We start from the raw sequence: 24244 nt of genomic DNA, 5'->3' as shown, positions 1-24244 counted from the left end.
AGAACCAAAGAATGGACACATTGAGTCAATCCCAGGGGACCTGTGTTCTCACTCTGACAAGGACAAATTTGAGAAGTCTATTGTTTTCCCCTAGTCACAGACATTTTATACTTAACCATAAAAATGCAGTAACTAGTGTTTTCCATTGCTAACAGTTTCCACTTCATTTTCTTTTCCTCTCTTAGGAAGTTCAGCCTCAATGGAGACTCCCCAAAGCCACAGTATGAATGGTTCTACTCGGCCTCCAGTCTGTGACCCCAGCCCTGAATATCGGGAGGCTGAACTGACTCCTCTCTAAGATCTCAGCCAGGGAGTGGTTTGGAGCCTTCAGCTCATTAGGCCCTTGTGAAAGGGTCTTTCGATCTGGACACCAAAATACACGCACAGACTCTTCTCTCTCTCCATCCTCTGTGGGAATACTAGGCTCTGGAATGCCATACAGACTTTGACCAAAAGAGCACAGCTAACCTTACACTCTGATTACTTCCCTTTTTGTATGTTAAATTTATTTGTAAATGGTACAAGATGAAGGACAGCAGCTTTTATCATGGAGCCATTGAGGGCTTTTTTCCCTGCAATACCCCATTGGTTGGGGTAGGCAGGACTCAGGAGGTAGTTCCTTCTCGTAGAGCAGAAGTAACTGCTTATAAGGCCAGCCTGGAGTTGGCATTGTTTGCATTTTTAAAGCCTGGCATATTTCTGAAACTTGAGGTTCAGGACTGGTAAGCTCCCTATGGTGGCAGTGGCATTTATGTCCACAGGAGAGATTTTAGGGATTGGTGAGACATTTTCCTCAAAGGTGGTTTTGAGGGAGGATTTTGTCTTTTGTAGAGGGGGGGAACCTTGCAAAAGAAGGAAGGGAATCCAATCAAAGTCTGTGAAGGAAAATATAGTGTATATTTTGTAACACACAGTGGCTGACAGTAGCCTTTTGCTGTTGCTGTTACCGTTTGCATCGTCAACATGCTTGTTGGTCACAAGCATGACCCTGCTGCAGCAGCACCTCTCCGTGTAGTGTCTCCTCGTTCATGCCTCTTTATGATGTGACTGCTCTCTTTGCTTTTTATCTCAGCTGTTGGCCATTTGGATTTAAGGCAATTGGTCCTGTTCTCCAGGGGGACTCTGGGATCATTTTTTTCCTCACCGAGACTTTTCAGGGTGAGAGTCCATCTAATTGGAGGACACTGATTTCCAGAAGCAAAACAGATTCTGCCAGGTCTACTCAGTGACCTCCAAGCCCCACGGATGCGTGAGTCAAAATAGCATCCTCTTCTCTGGGAAGGTAGTTCAGACATGAATCTGAGCTGAGAACTACCAGGAAGGTCTGGAGATATTACCTTCATTTGGTCTGGCCTCCCTTGCAAGTGCCCTGGCAAAGGATCTGCAGTCTGAGAAGGGATTTTGGTTAGGATTCAGAAACACAGAAAAGAAAGATTTTGGTTTTGAACAAAGTCAGCACTTTGCCTGCCATATGCACCTTCTCCTGTTTAGGTGCCTTTCTCTGAGTGCTGAGCTTCATAGAAGTTGCCAGAGTGTGTAAGTCATACAGTGAATTTAGGGACTCCTTTGAAATCAGCAGCTGCCAAACTGGCATGGCCAGTCCTGAAACAGGCTGTCTTTCCCATGGAGAGAACACCTGAGATGCTTCCTGCCCTGATCATCTAATATTTCCCTCCTGGTTTGTAGGTGTTTATTGGGGGGATCTGAGAGACAGAAGACTCTCCCTCCTCCATAGTGAACACAGTCTGCCTAGGATTTCAGTATCCTCATGATCTGGCCCTTCCAGATGGTATTCAAGGTGCATTGCTTCCAAGATAACCTTTTCTGCATTATCATTTAAAAGGAAATATCTTGGCAGAAAGGGAAAATTCTACAGACACTGGTACTCACTGTGAAGTTGATATACCAGCTACTACTTTCTGCAGAAGAATAGTAGGGCCTTGGTTGTATCTGCCACAGTTGGTCTGGCCACAGTGTGTATCTACTAAAACAGCCCAGTAGTCTCCATTCTTAGTTCTCAATTTATTGCTCAGCAGCAGCCAAACAAGAATGTGGTGAATGCCTCTAGCAGAAGCAGTGGCCTCAGCAGGTAGAATTCTTACCCATTGGTAGATCTGATTCTGTTTAAGTAAAATGGGAGAGTTAACCTAAATGGATTGGAATAGGTAAATTCTGTTCTATAATACAACAGTTTTTGCTCACCAGTGCCCTGCCCTGGACCCTCAGGATTTGGAGTCTTTAGGTGAATGGCTTTCAGACCTTGATTCGATTTAACAGAGGCAGCTGAGGAAGAGACCAGGCCCCATGAATGGGATCCTCTCTTTGACTTTACATCACAGAATGTCTGGCATTTCTTGCCAGAAGTTGGGCCCCCTCTGACGGGTTCTCTGGAGGATTCCTTTGGAACTTAATAGGGAACCTGAGGCACAAGCCATAAGCCACAAGTTGAAGTAACATTCCAAGGCTGCTTTTCTCAAGTAAGCTTTTTCAGAAGCTCATTAGATATTCATGCTGAAACTGACACAAAGACCCTGCCTGAAACGTGAAGACACTTCAGCGGGGCGCCTAGGCATTCCTCACAAACTAAGCCCATCTAAAGTAGCAGGCCCAAGGAGATGGGGAAAGGCCCAGTATTCCTTTTTAAGCTGTAGTCACAAGAAACCCAAGGAATTGCCCTGTAGTTAATGCTACTGGGCTAAGACAGACCACAGTTATGTTCCATTTAAACGAGTCATTAAACTGCAGGTACAGATTTCCAGCTGAGGAGGCAGGCTCATCAGAGTCAGACTGGGAACCAGAATAACTGGCTCGTGGAGGTGACCTTCTCACAGCCTGTTTGTGTGTGTGTGTTGTCAGTGAACGGGCAATATTTTTTTTTTCTCTATCCTCATCAACAAGTATAGTTTTGTCCAGAGACCTTGTATTGGGTGCCTTGCATTTGCACAGTGGGACAAACTGGAGTAAAGTTGTGTACTGAAGATACTAACTTTTTTTTTTCCCTGTAATTGCCACTTGTGAATTTTGTCATGTGGCTTCTACTCATGGCTCTTTCCTGCCTCTGGAGACAGGCTACTTTGTGCACATAGCTTTCCCCCCAGCACCCCAGGGTTTTCCCTAGACCAGTCCTTCCTGTCCTGGCTGCTCATAGACACAGTCTGGCTTTCTCTTTCCTGCACGCTGCTTCCCTCTTTTCCTATCAAGCCCTTTTAGACCTTTCCTCTTCAATTTTGGTGCCAGTACTTTGTTTAAACGATGGAACACAGATTTGCTCATCTGGAAATGTGCTATTATTTGATGTAGTCTGATTGGTTAGCTTTTTGTTTGTTTATATATTTATAGTAATAAATTCATGCAGCAATATACCATGTGTTTATCATTTCCACTGAATTGGCATTCAGATGGGTTGTGACTGGATCTCTAGTTCACTGTTTCCTAATCATCAGCTTTCACTAAATTTTTACCATTCTGTAAGACCCATTATTTTTTAACAGCCTTACTTTAAAACGGATAACACTTCCCCACCAAAAACAACCCACTCGTCCCCACCTCTGTTTTCCCAGGACTTCACCCCAGCCGTAGCTGCAGTGCTGAGGCTGAAGCAAGCTGCCGCAAAGAAGCTAAAGCTTTTACCAGACCCCACTTTAGTTTGTGTTGGGAAATGCTGCTGGAGTTCTTTTTCTTGATTTCCATGTTGGAGGAAAAATAATAACTGTGGTGATAGTCTAAAATCAGATCAGAGTTCTACTAAGTCAGAAGATTCCCCCCAGGGCAGCCCAGACAATGCTGTAATCTGTAACTTTCCTGGGAAAGATGAACATTCTAGAGATACGACTATTCAACTTGTCTGCTCTCTTCTCTCCAGCATTTTATATCTATTCCAAGGTAAGCATATAATGCTTTTTAAAAGTTTAAATTAAATATATCTTAAAGTATCTCCCTGCTCTGTCTACTTTTTTTAGTATGAGAAACTTGGACACCACCTCTGGACACTACCCTTTGGGTACAGTGGAGAAGGGAACATTCCTTCACTCTCTTTTACCCTGCATGGACTTTCATTAACTCTCCTTCTCCTTTTATCTTTCTCTCTTTCCCTCCCTCCCTCCTCCTGCCCATCTCTTTTACACCCCCCCCCCCAAAGGCACTCACTATCTAGACTTATACAGGGGGATATGCATTTCCTGTTTGGGTCTGACAGATTAATATCAATCACGTAGGCAGTTAAGTGCCTAATGTGTGCAGGCACTGAGGCTGTAAGAATCAAAAGTGAAACTGCCCAGTATATAGAAAATAAATTTATGAGAGAGCACAGGCAGCTGGGAGTATCAGGAAAGACCTCGTGTAGAAGGTGATACTTAAGTAGAATTTCAGGGACTTAAGAGGCAGAGGGGAGGAGAGGGTGCACTCTAGACCTGGGGCACAGTGTGTGCCAGGCTGCAGAGATGACATATAGAGTGTTGTTATGAGGAAAAGAAATGCCAATTTGGCTGGCCTCTGGAGTGCAGAAAGGTGGAGCCTGGTTGTGGAGGGCTTTAAAAATCAAACATTTAGAGTTAATAATTGAACCTGGGGGAAATATGAAACCACTGGAGCTTACTGAATGGGGGAAAGACAGTTAAGACACTTAACAGCCCACACCATAGGACTTCTCTTATGGACCCAACTGAATCTCCTTGACCTTTCTCCCAAATGCCTGACACCCCTAGTGCTCAAAAACTAGGGGAGACTCTCTAGCTCCGTTGGATTTAATTTCTAAAAGACAAAGAAAGCTTGTCTTCTTTCTGGGCTCAGTGTAATTTCTCTGAGTATCCGTGCCTTTTCCTGGTAGTCTGTTTCTTCATTTAATTATGTGTGTTTTTACTATGCTAGATGAGGGGTGGTTTAAGTCCTTTATAATGCTCATTTCTTTTGCATGTCATCGATTTTTATGATGCCTGTTAGTGTCCATCCTTTTGTCCATTTCCCCCTTCTCTTCCCATCCCCAAATCTTTCTGGGCCCATTGCTACTCAGTGGCTACCTAGGGAAGGCCCCATTTCTTGAAATGATCAGTTTCCCTTACCCTTAAATGGTTAATTTTGAAGCTGTGTGGGACAGCAATGACCCTTACCCAAATTAATTCAGAGGCTTCTCCAGGTAGAAAGGAGAAAGGAATTTATTTCGATCTCAAGAAAGGGTGACCTGCACAGAAAGGCAGTTCGATGTAAGACGGCAGGGGGTGTCAGCCAAGTAAGCATTTTTATAGGTTCTAACCACAACCCCTCCCTAGCCCCCTACCTCTTATCCCATTGGCTGGGCTTCAGAGGGCACAATCTAAACACGACAAAACTACCCCAGCAACAGCAGTGGAAATTACAGAATCGTTACATAGTTTTCACCTGCTTTTTCCTCCAAGTATCCTCTTAGTACATGCTGTTTTGTTCATTTCAGATCCTGGAACAATTTGTAGTTATACTTATCTTAATATATTTATCCAGGCTATTTACAAGCTTCCTGACCTGGGTACACATATATTATCATTAGGAGTCTTTACCTTATTTTACTCATTTAAGTTTAGATTTTTTGAGGAGTCTTCACCAATCTCACTCAGTACCTTTGTCTACTTCAGGTTTCTTTGTTTTTTTAGGCAGGTGAAGAGTGAATTCTAACGCGTTTCTGCAGTTTGTTATTAAACTTTCCCTCCCTTTGCTTCTTTGTTTATTTTTGTTCTGCTTCTGCCCCTACTATTATTATAAGTCATCTACTCTTTCTTCTTCCCCTTTGCCCTTTTAGGATATCCATTTTTAGGGCAGTTAGGTGGTAAAGTGTATAGAGCCCCAGGCCCAGCATTAGGAAGACCTGAGTTTAAATCCGACCTCAGACACTTTACTAGCTATGTTAACCTTGGGCAAATTATTTAACCTCTGCCTCAGTTTCCTCATCTATAAAATAGGAGTAATAGCACCTACTCTCTAGAGTTTTTTTGAGGATCAAATAAGATAATTATAAAGCACTTAAGGCAGTGCTTGGTACATAGTAAGCACTTTATAAATGTCAGCTATTACTGTTTCTGTCTTTCCATGTTGGCAGCTAGTTCATTTGGTTGCTGCTTGTAGCAGTGCTCTCCAACATTTTTTATATCATGCTCCTATCAGTAAAAAAAAAAATACGCATCCTCTGATATGCATATATTTGCTTATTTATAAATTATATACAGGTACCATTAACAATTGTGTTATGAAACTTATTCAGAAATAGACCTCTTTTTTTTTTTTAAATTTGGTGCGGCAATCGAGGTTAAGTGACTTGCCCAGGGTCACACAGCTAGTAAGTGTTATGTGTCTGAGACTGGATTTGAACTCAGGTCCTCCAGACTCCAAGGTCAGAGCTCTATTCACTGTACCACCTAGCTGCCCCAAGAAATAGATATTTTAAAAGGATGAGATAGGGATAAGATAGTATTTGATCCTAGAGTCAATAGGGAGCCACTGAAGTTTATTGAGAAGTCACTCTGGTGGTTGTATGGAAGATGGATTGGAGAGAGGAAAGACTTGAGGCAGGGAGTCTCCTTATAGGACACTATCAAAATAGTATAAGCCAATGTGGAATTTGCCCCAGAAGTTACTGAAAAGTGCAAACCCTTTGATCCCTTGTATGACTACTAGGCCTATGCCTCAAAGGGATCAAAGAAAGAGAAAAAGGATCTATATGAAGCTCTTTTCAAAGTAGCCAAAAATTGGAAACTAAGGGGCTGTCCTTTGATTGGAAAATGGCTAAACTGTGGTATCGACATAGGAATGTAATAGAATATTATGATGCCATAAGATATGCCAAAATAGGCAATTTCAAAGGGAATTGGGAAGATTTCTTTGAACTGACGTGGAGCAAAGTGAGTAGAACAATTCATACAATGATAACAATGTGATAGAGAAAAACAACTCTGAAAAACTTTAAGATTCTGGTCAGTGTAATGATAAACCATGAAACCAGAGGGCTGAAGATGAAACACACCAGAGAAATGGTGGACTTAAAAAGCAGAGAGTGCCATACATACATTTTTGGACACGGCCAATGTGGGTATTTGTTTCATGAGATGACGCATGCTAATGATGACAGTCTTGTTTTTCTTTGCTTTTTTTGTTCCATTGGTGGGGGTCATGGGAGGGACAAATTATAAATGCATATAAAAATAAATATCTATTTTTAAATTAGTTCAGGCAAAAGGTGATGACAACCTGAGTACAGTGGTGACCACGTAAGGAAAAAAGGACAGATTTGATTAAGAAGGAGCAAGAAGATTTAGTAAGCGATTCGATACATGGGATGAAGGAGAACAGGGAGACAAACTGCTCTATCGTGCCCTCTAGTTGCCCCTTTTGCCAAGAAATCCCCCCCTAAAAAGGGGGGTCACAAAGAGTTGGACACGACTGAAAACTACTAAAACAACAGTGCATGGCACCACATGAGACACTAGGAGATATAATGATTAAAAACAATAGTTCTTGCACTCACTCACTGCGGGGACATGTTATATAATCTCAGGTAGTGTGTGGGGAGGGTAAAGGAAGAATCCCCACGAAGTCTCCTAGGAATATTTGAAAAAGAAGAGAACACGTTCAGGAATTGGGGAAGTCTTCATGGAGGTGGTAACTTCTGAACTGAGTTTTAATAAGAATGGATTCTGAAAGATGTAGATGAAGAGGGAGTATATTTCACCCATGGGGGCTGACCTCCAAGAATGTATAGAGAGGAAGTAGCAGATGTACTTTTAGAAACAGTAATCTAGTTTGGAATGTAGGATGAGTCGACACAAATAATGCAAAATAAAGTAGAAATATAGGTTGGAGACAGTTAACTGTGGTCTTAAATGCCAGTCTGAGGAGTAGTTCTATGGAAAAGTGGATTAGGGTACAGGGCTTACAGCCCGGAAGAACAGAGTTGAAATTCTGCCTTAGATACTTTCTAGCTGTATGACCATGAGTAGGTCATTTAACATCTATGCCTCAGTTTCCTCATCAGTAAAATAGAAATAATGATAGCACCTGGTCTCAGGGTTGCTGTGAGAACCAAAGGAGATAACATATGTAAAACATATTGCAAACCTTAAAGTGTTATATAAATATTTTTGTTGTTCAGTCATTTTAGTCATGTCCAACTCTTCATGACCCCCATTTTCGTGGCAAAGATGCTGGAATAGTTTGCTACTTCCCTCTCAAACTCATTTTACGGATGAGAAAACTAGGCAAACAGGGTTAAGTGACTTGCCCAGGATTACACAGCTAATAAGTGTCTGAAGCCAGATTTGAACTCTGGAAGGTGAGTCTTCCTGACTCCAGGCCTAGTGCTAGATCTACTGTGCCATCTAGCTGCCCCTACTGTTATATATTACTATTATCTTTGGCTATATTTCCTCAGCTACCTCTACTTTCTTTTTTTATCTTATCTGGATACAAGCAAGATGTATGGTATCATCTTGATCCTCTTCTCTGTGAAGGTTGCATATGGACACTTGGCTTAATTAAAGGTGGGAAGAAAGTAATAGGAACATTTCCCCCGACACTGAGGTTTGGAAGGAGATACATGCTAGGGGAAAGGGGTGTTAGCTGGGGACTCCTGCTCCCCAAACCTTGAGCATGTATTATTTCATTCTTGCTGCCATTATATTTGTAAAAACCCCCTCTCTGACCCAGTAGGTAGTTAGCCCCTGCTTCATTTTGGCTTCTTTCTTATACCCATAGTCTTCTCCCCACACCACAAGTTTGTCCATGATTAGTTCTTGAATTGGATAACTAACTATTAAGTGCCTGTTATACAAGTGAGGTATAAGTCGAAGTCCCTGTCCTGAAGGAGTTCAGGCTTATTGGGAAAATAACAGATACAAAATATAGACCAGAAAGTATTATGTGAGAAATACAGAAAACAAGTATTCTCGGCATTCAGAAAAGGGAGGCATGAAATAGGCATATTTAATAGAATGGGATAGGGGGGTTTTATTTTATTTTTTAAAGGCTGCTCAAAGTTTATTAGTTTCTGTTGAGTACAAAGTAAACAAGTTACTGAGGCTGCTGGAAAGCACATAGGTGATCCAGACAGTTAAAAAAAAACAAACAATAAACTGTGGTTTCTTTTAATCGTTTTTTGGTGTTTGTTTTGCTTTTGTTTTCCTTTTTAAAAAAACACACACACACACACACACACACACAACTACTTCTACACTTAAGCAGCCTGTCTATTCTAAGAGAATAGGTGGGGGGGGAAGGGAGGGGGAAACAGGCTCTGATGCCTAGCACACTTCACAAGAGGGGAGGGGCAGCAAGGACGGCGCTGCTGCTCATGCAGAAGGCCCAGTGCTGGTCTTGCTGGGCTCGCTGACATGCTGCTTCCTCACGGCCTCCTGAGCCAGGTCACAGGTGATTGTGCCATGAGCAACCTGGAAAGTTCCTGAGTGCTCTGGGGATTCCAATACAGTTGTCATAATTGGATGATTCGACTTCCTGAAGAAGAAGCTTGCCCACCAGTGGCCTGGGTCTGATTTGGGAAGACCAGGATGATGGGGGATCACTTCCCCAGAATACTCAGCACTCCCACAGGAGCCGTTGCAGGAAGTGGAACCCAGACACCTTCGGTAGTAGTCACGGGTTGCTATGAGTGAACCACTGGACGGGATTGCTGTCACGTTGCTTGTTCTTGTCGTGATGATGTAAACCTTAGTGGTGGCTCCTGGGCAGCCCCCTGTCAGGCAGTGGGCTTTGGGGGTGATCACGGGTGACCCGGCTCTGGGGAAGGAGGTGCTAGGCCACAGAGCCCATTTGTAAAGGAGATAACAGGAGGATACTCCATGGCAAGGAAAATGCGAGAGTTCTTTGGGTTTCGATAGGGGGATTTTAGCTGGGCCTCAAAGGATGACTAGAATAGACAGAAGCCAAGAACTGATGGAGTATGCTAGGCAATAAGATGGCATGACCCAAAAACAGCACTAAACTGGAGACGAGTGTCACATGTTTCAGGAATAGTAACCATCCTGACTTGGGTTTGTGTTGAGAGACCTAAAACTGGAAAGTCAGAATGGGGCCAAATTATGATCCCGCTATAAGCCCTTGAATTTCTGAATAAGATACCATTCATGTTTTCAGCCAGGCCGAGAAGTATAAGCACAACATTTTACCAACAAGCTTATATTCTTCTCCCTTACAGTTTCAATCCCTAAATAACATACATTTGTCCAGATGGAAAACTAAGTTCAAATTCATTTTTATGCATGACGTTTGGATAACAGCATAGGTCTCCCTTGGGTTTTAGTTCCACAAAGTTAAAGACTGCACTTCTTAGGAACAGACATTAGCATAAGTAATGCCTTGGAAATTCCCTAATTCTTGATTTAGGGAAGGAAATCTGCAAACCCTCAATGGAAGCTTTATTGTTATTTCACTTTTAAGTATGGTTTTAATTTAGTTAAATCATTCAGATTGTTTCCAGTTGTCTCATTCTGGGACAGACATTCTGTTTGTGGCTTATTCAGGCCTCTGTTTGTGGCTTTATTCATATCCTTGGACTTCTTATTTCTTTTACTTCCATACGATAGTATTTTCAACAGTAGAAAGAGATCCTGATTGCAACTTAGTCTAGCTTGTTTAAACATGTCAGCTAGTTTGGAGTGAAGGGGAAAGATGAAAGGGGAGGAATGTTAACTAAACCTGTGTTGGCCACTTAAGTCAGCCATCTTACCCTTTCAGGAACTGACCATTTCAGAACTCAGAAGGCATTTATTAAGTGCCTACTGTATGTCAGGCACTGGGAATACAAAACAAACAACTAAATGGCTCTGACCCTCAAGGATATCACATTTTACTGAGGGGAAGTTATATCTGCACAGAGAAGTAAGTGCAAAACACAAGTAATTTGGAGTAGAAGAGTATTAACAATGGGGTGAATCTCAAAGGGCCTCTTGTAGAGTCATGTTATCACAGATTTAAGAGGTGGAAGAGACCTTAGAAATCACCCACTTCAATACTTTCATTTTACAGGTAAGGAAACTGAGGCTTTAAGAGATATACTGTAAAATGAGGGGTTCAGTCTATGTGGAGAAATGGCCTCCAAAGTGCCTTTCAGCTCTAAGTAAATCTGTGACTTGCCCACCTGACAATGATTACATGACCAGTAGGTGTCTGAGATAAGAGTTTGAACCCAGGGGTTCAAGTCCAATGTTCTACCTACTACACCACATTAGCATTTAAGCTGAACTTGGAAGGCAGCTGGATCTTCCAAGATTTAGATGTGCAAGAGGACCAGTCTACTTTGTAGTAGGGACATCAGGCTTTGTAGTAGGGAAAGCAGGCTTGCTTTCCCATTGTAGTTAATGGTAGGAGTAGAAACCAGAAAAGCTGAGTTGTTTGAACATGCTGAATTTGGGATGCCTACATCTAATGGGTCTGTTCAACAGATACCAAATGATGTAAGTCTGAAGCTAAGAAACATTAAGATGAGTGTTGGTGCTGGTGTGTGTGGACCTTGAGGGGATGGGAGAAAATTTATTCTTCCATTTCTTTAAGGGCCTTTGGCTTGAATGAACAGAGGAGGGAGCAGTTGTTAGAATGATCCCTCTCATTTTAAGAGGCATTTATTAAGCACCTGCTACATCCCAGGCACTGAGCTAGGGTCTAAACCAAACAGCCCCTGCTCTCCAGGAGTTCACTTAATGTTGGAGGAAAATGACATTCATATTGAAGACTTTAACTAAAATAGGTGGCAAATGATTTCTAGGGGGAGGACAATAGCAGCTGACGGGGGTGGAGAGATCAGAATTGGTTTTCTGTAGACTAACACTGAGCTTTGAAAAGATTTTTGTTGCTGCTGTTCAATTGTATCTGACTCTTAGTGACCCCATTTGGGGTTTTCTTGGCAAAGACACTGGAGTGGTTTGCCATTTCCTTCTTCAGCTCATTTTACATATAAGGAAACTGAAGCAAACAGTTAAGTGACTTGCCCAGTGTCTCGAGGATGGATTTGAACTCAGGAAGCCGATTCCAAGCCATGTGATATATTCCTGTGCCATTTGGCTGCCCTAATGGACGTGGTACTTAAAAAAAAAATTGTCTTTTGTTTTTATATAATCATCGTTTTTTTTTTAATACAGGGTATCCCAAAAGTCTTAGTGCAGCTTAAGTTAGGCTATTAATACTTACAGCTGCACTACGACTTTTGGGACACCACTATATCTCCTATATCTCCTCAGCCTTACTCTAACCAGTGAGCTATTCTTTGTAACAAAGAAATGGGAGGGAGTCAAACAAATTTGAAAGGTGGAAGAAAAGTCTCAGTTCAGCAAAACTAACGAACACATCAGCCGAGTTCGACACCATATTCCATGTTCGACACCCATAGTCCACCACTTCTGCAAAGAAGGGAGGGAAGTGAATTTGCTCCACCCTTCTCGGGTTTTTAGCTTTGTTGTTCTTCCTATTTACGTGGTTGGAATCCCGCTTGGGTTATAAATCTCGTATTAGCTGAAGTGACCCCGACATCCGTCCATTCTCAGTCTGGGCACGGTCTGCTGTGAAGCCCCAGCCCCGGAGGGGCAGGAAGAACCTGGTGTCCTCGTGGCTTCGGATTCGCGGAGGGGGCGAAACTGCCAGAGCAAAAGCAACCTCTCAGGGCCAGGCTCCGCCCTGGGAGCATCTGGGGCCCCAGCCCTACACGTGAGAAGCCACGGACATGCCTCGGTCACGGCCACGGCCAGGAGGGACGCCTCCCTTGCAGAAATGCTGTGCGCCGTAAACCAATACCAAGAAACAAAACTCGAAAAACGCCGAGGGAACGACTGTGAAGTTCCCACCCGCGACGACCTGGGACAGGGAGCCTGGGCCCCTTCGGTTAAACTGCCCAACTGGAAACGGAACCTTTTGGGGCACCGGAGGAGCCGCGACCGAAATACAAGCATTCCATTGGCTTCCGCCAGCAGGTAGGCGGGGCTGGGGCAGCGCACGTTTGGCAATCTCAGTCTCGAAATCCTCCCTGAGACCAACCTCCAGAATCTTCTATGACGATTGGCTTGAGAATAAGTTAATCATTTATCCAACCCCTCCCTCTCTGTCCCCGCCCGTAAATAAGAAACGCCGAGAAGAAGCCGGGAATGTGATTGGCTGCTTTTTAGGACAAAGGCAAACCAAAGCAAGATCAAGCCTATCGATTGGCGGGGGCGGGGGAGAACTCGGGCTCCCTTCCGGGGATTGCTGGAAACGCGAGGAAGGGGGGCGGGGCCGCGCCTACTTCTCCGCTGCCTAGGCGTGCTGCGTTCTGGCGGGCAAGATGTCGGCTTCGCGAGTCCCGGAGCTGAAGCAGATAAGCCGCGGGGAGGCTATGCGTCTCGGGCCCGGCTGGAGCCACTCTTGCCACGCCATGCTGTACGCAGCCAATCCCGGACAATTGTTCGGGCGGATCCCTATGCGCTTCTCGGTTCTGGTGAGGGCGGAGGGAGAGTGAGGCCGGACTTCGAACGGAGGGTGGGCGGGGCCGGGCCGGGCTGAGGCATCGGGAGCCGCGGGCTGAGGCTCTAGGAAGATGTGGGGGGAGCGGGGTGCCGGGCCGGCGTGAGGGGCTGAGGAAGCGTAGGGGCGGGGTCTAGGGACGGGGCCAAGGCGAGGGGGAAGAGGAGTGCCGGGGAAGACCCGAGGAAGGAGCCGGGGCCCTGCCTCTCCGCCCGAGGCTGAGGGCGCCCAGCCCTAGACAGCCAGAGCCGGAGCGAGTCCGGGCCGACCTGGAGGAGGGAGAGCCGCGGTCGGCTCCTGCCGCCGGATGCCCGCCCGCCCGCGCCTCGCGCTCAGTTAACGCTGCGCTTCTCTTGCAGATGCAGATGCGCTTTGATGGGCTCCTTGGCTTTCCTGGGGGGTTTGTGGATCGTCGGTTCTGGTCCCTGGAAGACGGGCTAAATCGGGTGCTGGGCTTGGGCTTGGGCTACCTGCGCCTCACGGAAGCCGACTACCTGAGCTCGCACCTGACAGAGGGCCCGCACCGCGTCGTGGCCCACCTGTACGCCAGGCAGCTCACTCTGGAGGAGCTGCACGCGGTGGAGATCAGTGCGGTGCACTCCCGGGACCACGGGCTGGAGGTGGGCCATCCTGGGGCGGGGAGGCAGCACCCCCACCCCACCCGGGGATGGGCTCGGGGGTGCCGAGCGGATGTCTGTTCGGAGCCGGGGTGCCGGCCTGGGTCTCCGGCTTTAGGCCGTAGCAAATTCCGGTGGAGCACAAAAGGCTTACAAGGATCAGCCGGTTTCTGTGCATTGGTTGGCGGGGGAGAAAGGGTGGGAGCAGGGCTTCTTGTTGGGCCAGGTGTGTTACATCCGCTATGCTTCTTGCCATTGCCGACCTGGGAATGGGGAGTAGATTGATTGTGTGGGACCAGGTTTACAAGGGAGTTTACTTGAGTTGGGGAACAGGGCATCGCCTATGCAGACAATAGGTGGGAAATGTAGGGGTGGGATTGGGAAGGTTTTTGTGGGATAGAGGAGATTGTATGAAATGGTTGTAAATGGCTGTATAGTTGGTGGGATGTATAGAGAGTGAGGAAAGGGTGTTGCATTTGGGTGTGTTTGGGACTTGGGCTGGGGAAAGGGGAATCATAAGGGTCTTAGGGGTGTTTGGAGTTTGTAGGCTAGGAAAGCAAAGGTTTGGGAGCTTCCTAGAACAGGGCCTGTATAACCAAAACTTGGAATTCAGGAAGGTATGGATTTGTAAATTGATGTGTAAATTGATCCCCTCAGCTAAGGAACGTCATAAGAAACCTTGAAATGACTTTCCTATAAAATTAGTTTCCGAAGGGGTAATTGGAACCTTGGATTCAAGCCTTGCTGTCTACAAGTGGTTAACAGACTTGTGTTTCATCAGACTGATGCCTTGTGTCTGCCTCTGAGCCCTTGGCATACATTGCTGCTTTTTTCACTGCCCTGGAAGCTGGATGTGGCTTCCAAGCTAAGAGTTCCAGGCCCCTCTCTCAGCAGGAGGGGGCCCAGCCTAGTTGTCTAGCTGGGTTCCTGATTGCCCTATCTGCTCTTGTTGCAGGTGCTGGGCCTGGTCCGTGTTCCCTTGTACACCCAGAAGGATCGAGTTGGTGGGTTCCCCAACTTCCTTAGCAATGCCTTCATCAGCACTGCCAAGCACCAGCTGCTCTTTGCCCTGAAGGTGCTGAACATGATGCCTGAGGATAAGCTGGCTGAGGCCTTGGCTGCTGCTACTGAAAAACAGAAAAAAGCCTTGGAGCAACAACAGACAGCTTCAGCATGAAGCTATAGATCTCCATCCCTTAGGCTGGGTTTTCTCTCCTAATCTCTTTTCCCTGCCCCATCTTTTTTCCAAATTCTCCATGCCCCAGGGGCTGAGAAAAGACTTGAGATAATTCATTATCCCTTAGAGATGTGGGGTTTCTCCCATTACTCGCTCCCCCCTCAATGACTGAAAAGGAGTGCATTTCATTCCTGCCTTCAACCCGTGCATAGTCCTCTTTTCTTTGGCCTCATTGCAAAGCAGCAGCAGCAGCAGCCTGGGCTGGCACATCAGGTTTGTGTAGAGAGGTATATAAAGGTCACAGGGTAAGGAGCAGCACCTGTCCAAGGTTTTGAGTGACCCATTTATTAGCACTAGCTTCAGTGTTTGGCCTTTGGGGTCAAGGTGAAGACCTTAACATTTCTCTGCATGAATCTTTTGTTTGGGGGGGGGCAGTTGTCAGTTTCGTTCAGGCCCCAGATATAAGGGTGTTCTGGTTAGAAGGGTTCCTTAATTCTCAAGGATGCTTTTGGTTACGTTGGCATATTCCTGCTTGTTCCATTTCCTCAGCCCAGAGAGAGGAGAGAAGAAATCAAGGTTTTGGTGGGATGTGGCTGGGGCTTTTTTGGTTCTTTCCTTATTTTGGAATTGTTAGGTTTTATACTCATGTGGAATATGGGATTTTAAAGTACCTTGTACCTTTAAAGTAACTTTTACCTTGCCTCTGCCTATTTTGAAAGAGCTTTAGGCTGACTAGGGTGGATAGGAGGGGATGCTTCTTCCCTGAAAGGCTGGGAAGACTGGAAAAGGGGTAAGACTTGGCAGTGTGTCTCTGTGTGTGTGTCCATCTGTGTGTGTGTGCGTGCTGGCCTGCTCTTGAACTCACCCCCTCAAGTGCAAATCTGAGCAGGAAAGAAAAATAAAGTAGCTTGACAGCTCTTCAGTGTGGCCCTCCTTTTATCTTCAGCAGAGGGGATGCTACAGTCCCCATCCCTGGGATCCTGGCACTGTTCCTAGCTGAGTGTGCCAAAGGTTAGGCGATAAGTCTGTGAAGATGGCTATGTTTTCTTAGGATTGGACTAGGTAGTCATCACTGAATAATCCACATCCTTTCAAATCCCTGGAAGTGTATATTTTTAAGAAAGCTGATAAGGACTGTGGGGGCAGTATAGCTTTGGACTTAAGAGTTTTTCTTTGTTCAGAGCTGGCTGTATCAAACTTGTGACCTTGGCTCTATCAGGTGAAATAATGCTTTGACTCTGGGACACTGACGGCGAGAGAACTTAGCCAGGTCACAAAGAAAGAAAGGCTCAGTTGTCTTACAGTTTTGAGTAGGAAGAAATGAGAATCGGGTTGTGCTGATACATTCACTGGCTTATGAGAAGTTGGGTACTGGGTTCAGGACATTTTAAGAGGGTTATGATGTAGGTCTGACATTTCTGCATGCTTGACAATCCTAATGACTGCTGTACTGGACTTTGAAGGCATCTGTTAATTAAATCTCAGTCTTCCTTTCCTCATACTGACCAAGCTGAAAAGAGGGGGACTAGTCAAAGCTATTGTAGCTGTTCTATCTGTTCAAGGCCAGTGACCATCAGCTTTTCTGTAGTTATGACACTCTTATTTAGTTCTAGAATGTTTCTTTTACCTCCCCCTCACACTTAACCAAACAAAGTCAAATCCTACAACCTGTACCATATTTATTTTTTAAGTTGTAGTAAAATCTAATTCTGTGAAAACTCTGGAATGAATGAAGTAGGGAGTTGACTGGGCTTGCAAAAAGTAGCTTAAGGCATTATTGCACTGGGCAAATGCCAAGTGCAAAATAAGGCTAGAAAAAATGGTCACTTAGAGAACTAAGCAAAAAAGGGCCACAGCTTAGGTGATTCGGAATGCACAAGCAGAGGGGATTGTCAGCCTCGTATCATTTATTGGGTAGTGTGGCCTAGACTATAAGGAAAGTCATGTGGTCCCAACAAAGCATCCATGTTGTTCTCTTGTCTTGTAAAGAAAGAAGACTGATTTTTCCTAGGCTAGTGGTAGGAGACCTTTTACAATTCAGGAAATTATCTCTGGTGGAGAAAGAGAAATCTAAAGTAATGACAGTTACTAGGAAGCTAGATAACAGCAGGCATGGTAGACCCAATTGAGAGTAATACTTGTTATGTGTAACTAGCTATCCCAGATGGGAACTAACCTATGTTAGTTTAACATAATTTAAACTGTGGGGGCAGAAAGTAGCCACGATGAGTTTTTAACATGTAGTGAGGAATAAGAAACAGAGAAGGAGGTAGGTGGCATATATTACATGCCAAGAACCACAAAAATAATGAAGACAGGTACTAGGGTTGGACTAATAAGCTCACAAAGAGACTCCAGGCCATGTAGTAGTCTAGTTTATTGTGGCTGGGTGACCTTGAAGCTATAGGACATGATGAACATAGCTCCAGGCTCACATCTTTCCTCACTATTCCCTTTAAAAGACTGGCATTTAGTTTTGCAGAGATCTAGTTCTATGAGACCCTAAACACATCCTTAGGGTTTGGTTTAGCTCACAGCATGGCTAAGTCACTGTGTTGAGGTGGGCAAATACAGCTGAGAGGGGTAAGGGAGATATGAGAAATCTGAGCCAAGAGAGAAAAAGCCTGAGGGCTGACATAAGAATTTATAAGTTTTGTAAAAAAAAAAAAAAAAAAAAGAATTTTGTGGTCCTATCTCCCGATTTAATAAAATAATTTTTCCTTGGACACCTGTGTGTTCTTTGCCAGCCTAATCAATCAAGCCAGGTTGTTGGTAGTAATAAAAAGGTTTCTCTCTCCCAAAGGTAGGAAAGTGCAAGGATTTCCCTCTGTGTGCCTCCGAAGGGGCTCTCCTAATCCCACTGACAAAAATACAGGATGTTCACTGTGCAAGCCGGGTAACAAGACTTTTGTAGGGATTCATCTTGGGCTCAGAGATTAAGACTTTTATTTGCAAAAAAGTCTAGAGCCAAAATATGGACAAAACTAGTGCTTTAAAGTGTCTTGATTTTCCCCTCCCATTAAGCCTCCCTCCTCAAGGTACATCTGCTTCCCCACTACTCAGTCCAGCTTAGGATATCTATCAGCCTGGAAGGGGACCCTTCTAATTCTTGTTTAAAGAATCTGGGACTCCACACATATCCAGCTCTCAAAAGAGGGGTATGGCCCTGGAGCAGCATCTGCCTAAAGGGAACCATTAGAAACCTGGTGTGGTAAATACTAGTGGTTGGCACCAATAAGTTGGAACCCCAGAGAGGATGGAGGGAGTGGAAAAAGCAAAGGTTTAGCCTGTGGTGCACCCTACCTGAAAGTCAGCAGCCACCCATAGGGAATTTTTGCTGGCAAATTGTGTTCTTAAGAGCCAAAATGTGACAGTGAGTCTAATGAATTGCTGACAAATTCAAGTTTTATTTTACAGAAAACAAAGAAAAATCCAGATCTGGGTCCCTGTGTTAGTATCCAAACTAAAGCCCAAGGAGCCACCTGCTGTGGGAAAATAAATGCTTTATAGCAGCCACCTGCATCTAGGATTTGTCTTTGTGCTGCAGGAATGTATCTGGCCTCTTTAAGTCTGAGAAGGAAGCCCACAACTGAGACATTTACATGCCATTTGATAGGCTCTCCTTCATCTGCTGCACCTTGTTCTTCTTCAGTGCTCACAACTGATACGCCCTCCCTCAGTGGGTGGGGCCTGCTCTCTGGCCTGAGGATGGCCTTGTTTCCTGGGCTCCTGGCAGCCTCACTCCACCACCCCCCTCAGGGTGTTGCAAATAGAGAGGGATGGAACTCTTGGCCCCAACCCATTTATTCTTCCAGGCACACAGTTTCAGGGTGGAATGGTCACCCGACGTCAATTTCTGGAAAGCAAGTTGATGATGATATAGGTCTATGCCAAACAAAAAAAAAATTAGCACATGTCTATACATTTAGGTTATAGAAGAAGTCTCAACCTAACTTGCACTAACACTTTTCTCTCCCCTTCTAGTGCAATTTGGCCCTTTAAAAGGGTCCCTAAAACTACAGGGCCCCTTTTTACAACTGGCTTAACTTTAAAAAAATAAATAAATAAAAAATAAAAATCCTGTCAGCTGATTGAGCTACCAGCCTCAAACAATTCAACTTCACACGTTCCTGTTTCAGTGTAAAGAGATGACCTGTCTGTATTTTACTTGGAGTTTAATGTGTCTTCAACACTCACCATCATGTTTGGTTATGGTTCTCTCCAATTCTGCTTCCCATTTAGGACCTGCACCTTTTCGAGGCTCTGGTTCATGGAACACAGAGCTTTTCCTAAAGAGAAAAAAAAAAATTAGTTTTTTTACTCTTTAATAAGAAAAAGGGGAGCTATCGGGGCAGAATTTTTGGCAGGGAACTGGCCCCACATACATCCTTTTAGATGAAAGGCTAAAATGTGATGCCAAGTGTATAAAAGAGTAACTTCCAATTTTGTGGTGGATAATTGTGTCCAATTCTTTAACAGAAGACTAGACTTATACAGGGAATAAGTGCCTCCTGTTAGAGCTTCCTCAAATTCTCTAGGCCCCTGGAGAACTTGTCCATGGTAACTGCCAAGTTCAGTGGTCTTGCTGTTTAATCAAGTGGGGTTGCTACCCACTTAAGGTCAGTAGATAAAAAAAGTACTTCCAAGGATGACATAGATAAGGTAAGGTATATTACAACAGAATTTCTGGAGATCAGCTTAGTTTCCAGAACTGCCCTTCCCAATAGAGCTGTGCAAATAATAGAGGGTCTCTGTCTCTGGACATGGGTAGTGTTTTGGTTAGAGCAATACTAGTACTTAAGGTTGTTGTGAGGATCAAATGAGAACAATGTGCAAATGTTAAGGTGCTATATAAAATACTAGTTGCTATTATGATTATACCTGTACTGCATAAAGCCCTCATACATTTGTAATCAGATTTACTACCTGTAGCACCCCTGAGAGACGGCCATTGTCATCATTCAGTAGAATGTACCATATAAATTCTAGCCAATTTTTTTACATATTCAAGATTGCTAACTTAAGACAAAAGGTTTTAAATATTTGAACAAAAAACCCTTGTACGATTTTGACAGTCCCTTTTATATAATTAAAGAGTTGGTTTTAATGTAGACAAGTAACTATGGATGTTACTTAACATCTGAACCTTGCTTCCCTCACCTGTAAAATGGGGATAACTACTTAAAATCATCGATCTCAGATTCGTGAAGAATCCCTCTGCAAAACCTTCAAGTATTAACTATCATGTGCTATAGGGTATTCCCTTCAACACTTGAAGATTTAAGCCTCTCAGTTTTCTCTTCCATCAGTCTTAGGATTAAATTTTTCATAGCTTCAACAAACTGAAACAATGCCTGCTCTGTGCAAAGCACTATCAGATGTAGAGAATACAAAGACAAATGGAACAGTTCTTGCCCTTATGGAGCTGAATGCTAGTGGGTTCTTTTCCTTTAAAAAAAATCTGCCTTCTTAGCTCTTCAGTCCTTTTTACTGTTCTATCAAATTTCAGTTTCTTAAAAAGCCTTTTTAGATATGGGATGTGTGCTCTGAGAAAAAAATCACTCAAAAGGGCCAGATGACATGCAACTCTTCTCCACTGTATTAGAAACTCACCCATGTTGCTGATACAGTCCTCTAGGGCTCCTAATAACTCAGACATGCTCATGGACTTCAGAGAAGCCTGCCATCCTTTGAAACCTGAAGGAAGAAAGAGTCCAGTATTTGCCTTGGGTACCCTGTCATTCTAAAGCAGTGATAGGTATAACATTAACATGCCTCTAGTTAACAGTAAGCAGTAGTCACCAAAAAACTATTTGACATTAGATCAAATATAAAGCAAGTCGGTGCAGCAAACTGGTCCCGGCACCTGTAGGAGGAACCTAGCGAATGGATTTGGAGCTCTATTGTCGGGGAAATTGCTCCAGTTAGCTGAAGAGTTCCCTTGCTTTAGGGGCCCCCACAGCCAAAGTCTTTTCAGGCTACAATGTTCCCTCAATGTCTGTTCCTTATCAAGTTTGCTCCATTTCTTGGACCCCTTCTGCACTTTCTTCTCAACATCTAGCAACAGGATACAGCTGGACAATGTAATTCAGCTCCTGAGTACTATCTCCTTGATAATGGACAGATCAAGGCTGTGTTGGGGAGGGGAGTATAAGTTGTGCTTAGTGCCTCTTATTTCAACCATGAAGGTCCCTACCTCAGAGATCAGATCCTTTTGAATGTGAGCTTTCAAGGAAACTGGTTTCTCAGGTTACAAGAGTATCTGCATGCTAATTATTATAACTCATCCTGACTTGCTTGACTGAGTAAAGTGGGGTAAGGAGGTGGGTAGAATGACCGAAGGGAAATGAGTGGAGGTTATTCTACCAAAGGTGATGCATGGCTGATAGCAAGCAGAATTACCAGTTGTGGGTTGCCTACTTGTGGTCTGAGAGATAGATACTAAAGGCATCTCCAAAATAGGTAACTGGTCCAAAAGTTCTAGAGTTAGAAAAAAGTTTGACATGATTGCCAGCTGACTCTTGTTACAAGCTAATTAGAAACAATTAGCAAAATATCAATTTATCAATATAACAGGTGATCCCTAAATCTTTAAGAGGGATAATGGATATTTCAATGAAGAAGCCTAGCTGTGATAGATTCTGAGAGCCTAAGGAACAGCATGCGCATTGGGCATAAAAAGACTTCTGGAGGAATGGTAAAGACTAAACATTTTGCCTTGGGCCCCTTCATCTGGAGAATGTACTTGCTCTTGGTCTCAAGAAATCTGCTAGCAGCTGTGGTTGCTACTGAAGATTCTGATAACTGTGACCACATAGATCCTTTTCCCTCTGTCCCTAACAGTACACTTTTCTTAGATGTGGACTTTTTTATCTACCAGTTTCTCCTAACCAGCAAACTGAATGATTACACTGAGAGGATGAGTTTTTTAGGAAGATTATTTACAGAAAGCAGCAGCTAATTGTTTACAGACTTAATAAATAAAAAAATGTAGGGAGCAGAGCAGAAGGCACTAGTACTTTAGAATCAGTGCTGTCTACAATTTGCTTTAGACAGTAATTCAAAGCTTTTAACTTAGCTTTATTTGCACCGGCCTATTTTGTCTCTCCCTACTTCCCAGGTTGTTTAGAACAAATATTAAGAATTAGCATGACTTTGTCTTATAACATAATTTGAAGAATATAGGGCAACATGCCAAGAATCAAAGGATGATTCAACATCAGGAAATAATCACATGATTATTGCAATGGATTTAAGAAAAGCCTTTGACAAAACATAGCATTCATTTAAGGACCTAAAAGTACAGGCAAGGAAAAGTCCTTCTTCAATATGATCAAATTCATATTTAAAATTAAATGTAGGGGGCAGCTAGGTGGGTGCAGTGGATAGAGCACTGGCCCTGGATTCCAAAGGACCTGAGTTCAAATCCGGTCTCAGACACATAACACTTACTAGCTGTGTGACCCTGGGCAAGTCACTTAACCCCCACTGCCCAACCAAAACAAACAAACCAAAAAACCCTACATGTATAAACACCAGAAACTTTCACAGCACAAACTGGGGCAAAGCAAGGATTCCTATCTCCTCAGTTCTAGATTTGATGGTTGTAGCAATAAGACAAGGGACCAATATTAAAAGTGGCCAGCAAGGAGGAGACAAATTCACCCCCATTTGCAGATGGCATAATGCTTTACTTTGAAAACCCCAAGAAATCAACGAAGAAACTAAATTTAGATGATATGTAGCTTTCAGTAAAGGCTTTAAAATAAACCCACAAAAATCATTAGCATTTGTATGAGGTACTAAGAAAATGTAACAAAAAAGTGAGAATAAGAAAAACTCCATTCAGTATAATTACAAAATACCTAAAATATCTGAGAGTTAGTCTATTAAGACACATGGAAAATTTTATAGAAATACAACTACAAAATACTCCCTTACTCTTATAGAAATAAGAGTTAAATAATTACAGTGATTCACTATTCATGTTAGAGCTATGCCAAGAGGATAAAAATGACAATACAACCTACATTAACCTACAGATTTATTCCTATAACAATAAAATTGCCAACGGGCTACTTTAGAAAAAAATAACAAAATTCATTTGGAAGGATAAAAATACTTTACTGCAAATGACATTATAAAACAGTAATAATAAAATTTTCTGATAGCAGTTTGAAAAAAAGATTGGTGAAACAATATCAATTAAAAACAGCCTAGTGTTTGGTTAACCCAAGAATATAAGTTACTCTGGGGAGGACTCCCCTTTCAAAATGGATCTGAGACCTGAATGTAAACAGTAACATATCTATTTTGCCAAACTCATTTCTATTTTTAAGTAAACCAATTCTGATTTTTATAAAATGAGTACAAAAGTAATGCCTTTTAAAAGGATTCTTAACCAATGGATAGAGCTCGTTAAAAAGAAAAAAAAATCCACTAGGGACAGCTAGGTGGTGCAGTAGATAAAAGCACTGGGTCCGGGAGTCAGGAGGACCTGAGTTCAAATGCGACCTCAGACATATAACACTCACTAGCTGAGTGACTCCAGGCAAGTCACTTAATCTCAACTGCCTCACCAAAAAAAAAAAAAAAAAAAATCCATTATATGAAACTGAAAAGGTTTTCTATAGATCAGAGAATATTTGTATCAAATACCATCTATAAAAATGTGATGTCTAAGACATACAGGAAACTGACACGTAATAATATTAGCCAAAAGCCATTCTTGCAATAAATAAATAAAGGATTTAAAGAAATTTCAAGAGAATCAAACTATCAATGAGCACTGAAAGTAAGCTCCACCAAATCTCTAACATAGGAGAAATGCAAATGAAAACTGAAGTTTTATTTCACATCACTCAGATTGCAAAGATAATAAAGAATTAAGATCAGTGTTGAAGGGATGGGCAGAGATCCAACAATACACCATTGGTGAAACAGTGGTTTTAGACATTCTGGATGTCAATTTGGAATTATGAAAGAAAAAAAA

At 43.3% G+C, this 24244-nt stretch overlaps 4 protein-coding genes across 12 annotated transcripts in view; 2 read left to right on the top strand and 2 right to left on the bottom strand.

Annotated features, from left to right (window-relative positions):
- Positions 1–3360, top strand: part of MGRN1 (mahogunin ring finger 1) — a 107925-nt gene extending 104565 nt beyond the window's left edge. For 2 of the 4 annotated variants that reach the window (XM_027839200.1, XM_027839198.1), the window contains one exon: positions 186–3360. In XM_027839200.1, coding sequence (XP_027695001.1) covers positions 186–298 — 113 coding nt within the window. In that variant the 3' untranslated portion in view covers positions 299–3360. The remainder of the gene's footprint in view (positions 1–185) is intronic. The other 2 variants (XM_027839202.1, XM_027839201.1) reach the window with 1 other exon arrangement.
- A 5945-nt stretch (positions 3361–9305) lies between these two features.
- Positions 9306–9814, bottom strand: LOC114025864 (pancreatic progenitor cell differentiation and proliferation factor-like). Its single transcript, XM_027839385.1, has 2 exons — positions 9810–9814; positions 9306–9765 (listed from the first exon to the last, which is right to left on the bottom strand). Exons 1-2 carry the CDS (start codon positions 9812–9814, stop codon positions 9306–9308), a joined length of 465 nt encoding a protein of 154 aa, XP_027695186.1.
- A 3417-nt stretch (positions 9815–13231) lies between these two features.
- On the top strand, positions 13232–17946 carry NUDT16L1 (nudix hydrolase 16 like 1). Its single transcript, XM_027839368.1, has 3 exons — positions 13232–13432; positions 13818–14078; positions 15031–17946. Exons 1-3 carry the CDS (start codon positions 13280–13282, stop codon positions 15250–15252), a joined length of 636 nt encoding a protein of 211 aa, XP_027695169.1. The 5' UTR covers positions 13232–13279; the 3' UTR covers positions 15253–17946.
- A 693-nt stretch (positions 17947–18639) lies between these two features.
- Positions 18640–24244, bottom strand: part of ANKS3 (ankyrin repeat and sterile alpha motif domain containing 3) — a 46849-nt gene continuing 41244 nt past the window's right edge. For 5 of the 6 annotated variants that reach the window (XM_027839360.1, XM_027839358.1, XM_027839356.1 and 2 more), the window contains 3 exons: positions 20866–20949; positions 19450–19541; positions 18640–19108 (listed from right to left, as the gene is read on the bottom strand). In XM_027839360.1, the coding sequence (XP_027695161.1) occupies positions 19462–19541; positions 20866–20949 (164 nt within the window). In that variant the 3' untranslated portion in view covers positions 18640–19108; positions 19450–19461. Of the gene's footprint in view, positions 19138–19449; positions 19542–20865; positions 20950–24244 lie in introns of all 6 variants that reach the window. The other variant, XM_027839361.1, reaches the window with a different exon arrangement.

Source organism: Vombatus ursinus, unplaced genomic scaffold, assembly GCF_900497805.2.
Source record: "Vombatus ursinus unplaced genomic scaffold, bare-nosed wombat genome assembly UNPS02014832.1, whole genome shotgun sequence".
In the NCBI taxonomy this organism is placed as follows: Eukaryota; Metazoa; Chordata; class Mammalia; order Diprotodontia; family Vombatidae; genus Vombatus; species Vombatus ursinus.
This window is presented reverse-complemented; position numbering and strand designations above follow the sequence as displayed.

Excerpts from the sequence above, each read along its gene's own strand:
- NUDT16L1 (XM_027839368.1), top strand. The coding sequence starts at position 13,280 with ATGTCGGCTTCGCGAGTCCCGGAGCTGAAGCAGATAAGCCGCGGGGAG. Across the intron at positions 13,433-13,817 it reads CTATGCGCTTCTCGGTTCTG|ATGCAGATGCGCTTTGATGG; the intron begins GTGAGGGCGGAG and ends CTTCTCTTGCAG. Across the intron at positions 14,079-15,030 it reads CCCGGGACCACGGGCTGGAG|GTGCTGGGCCTGGTCCGTGT; the intron begins GTGGGCCATCCT and ends CTCTTGTTGCAG.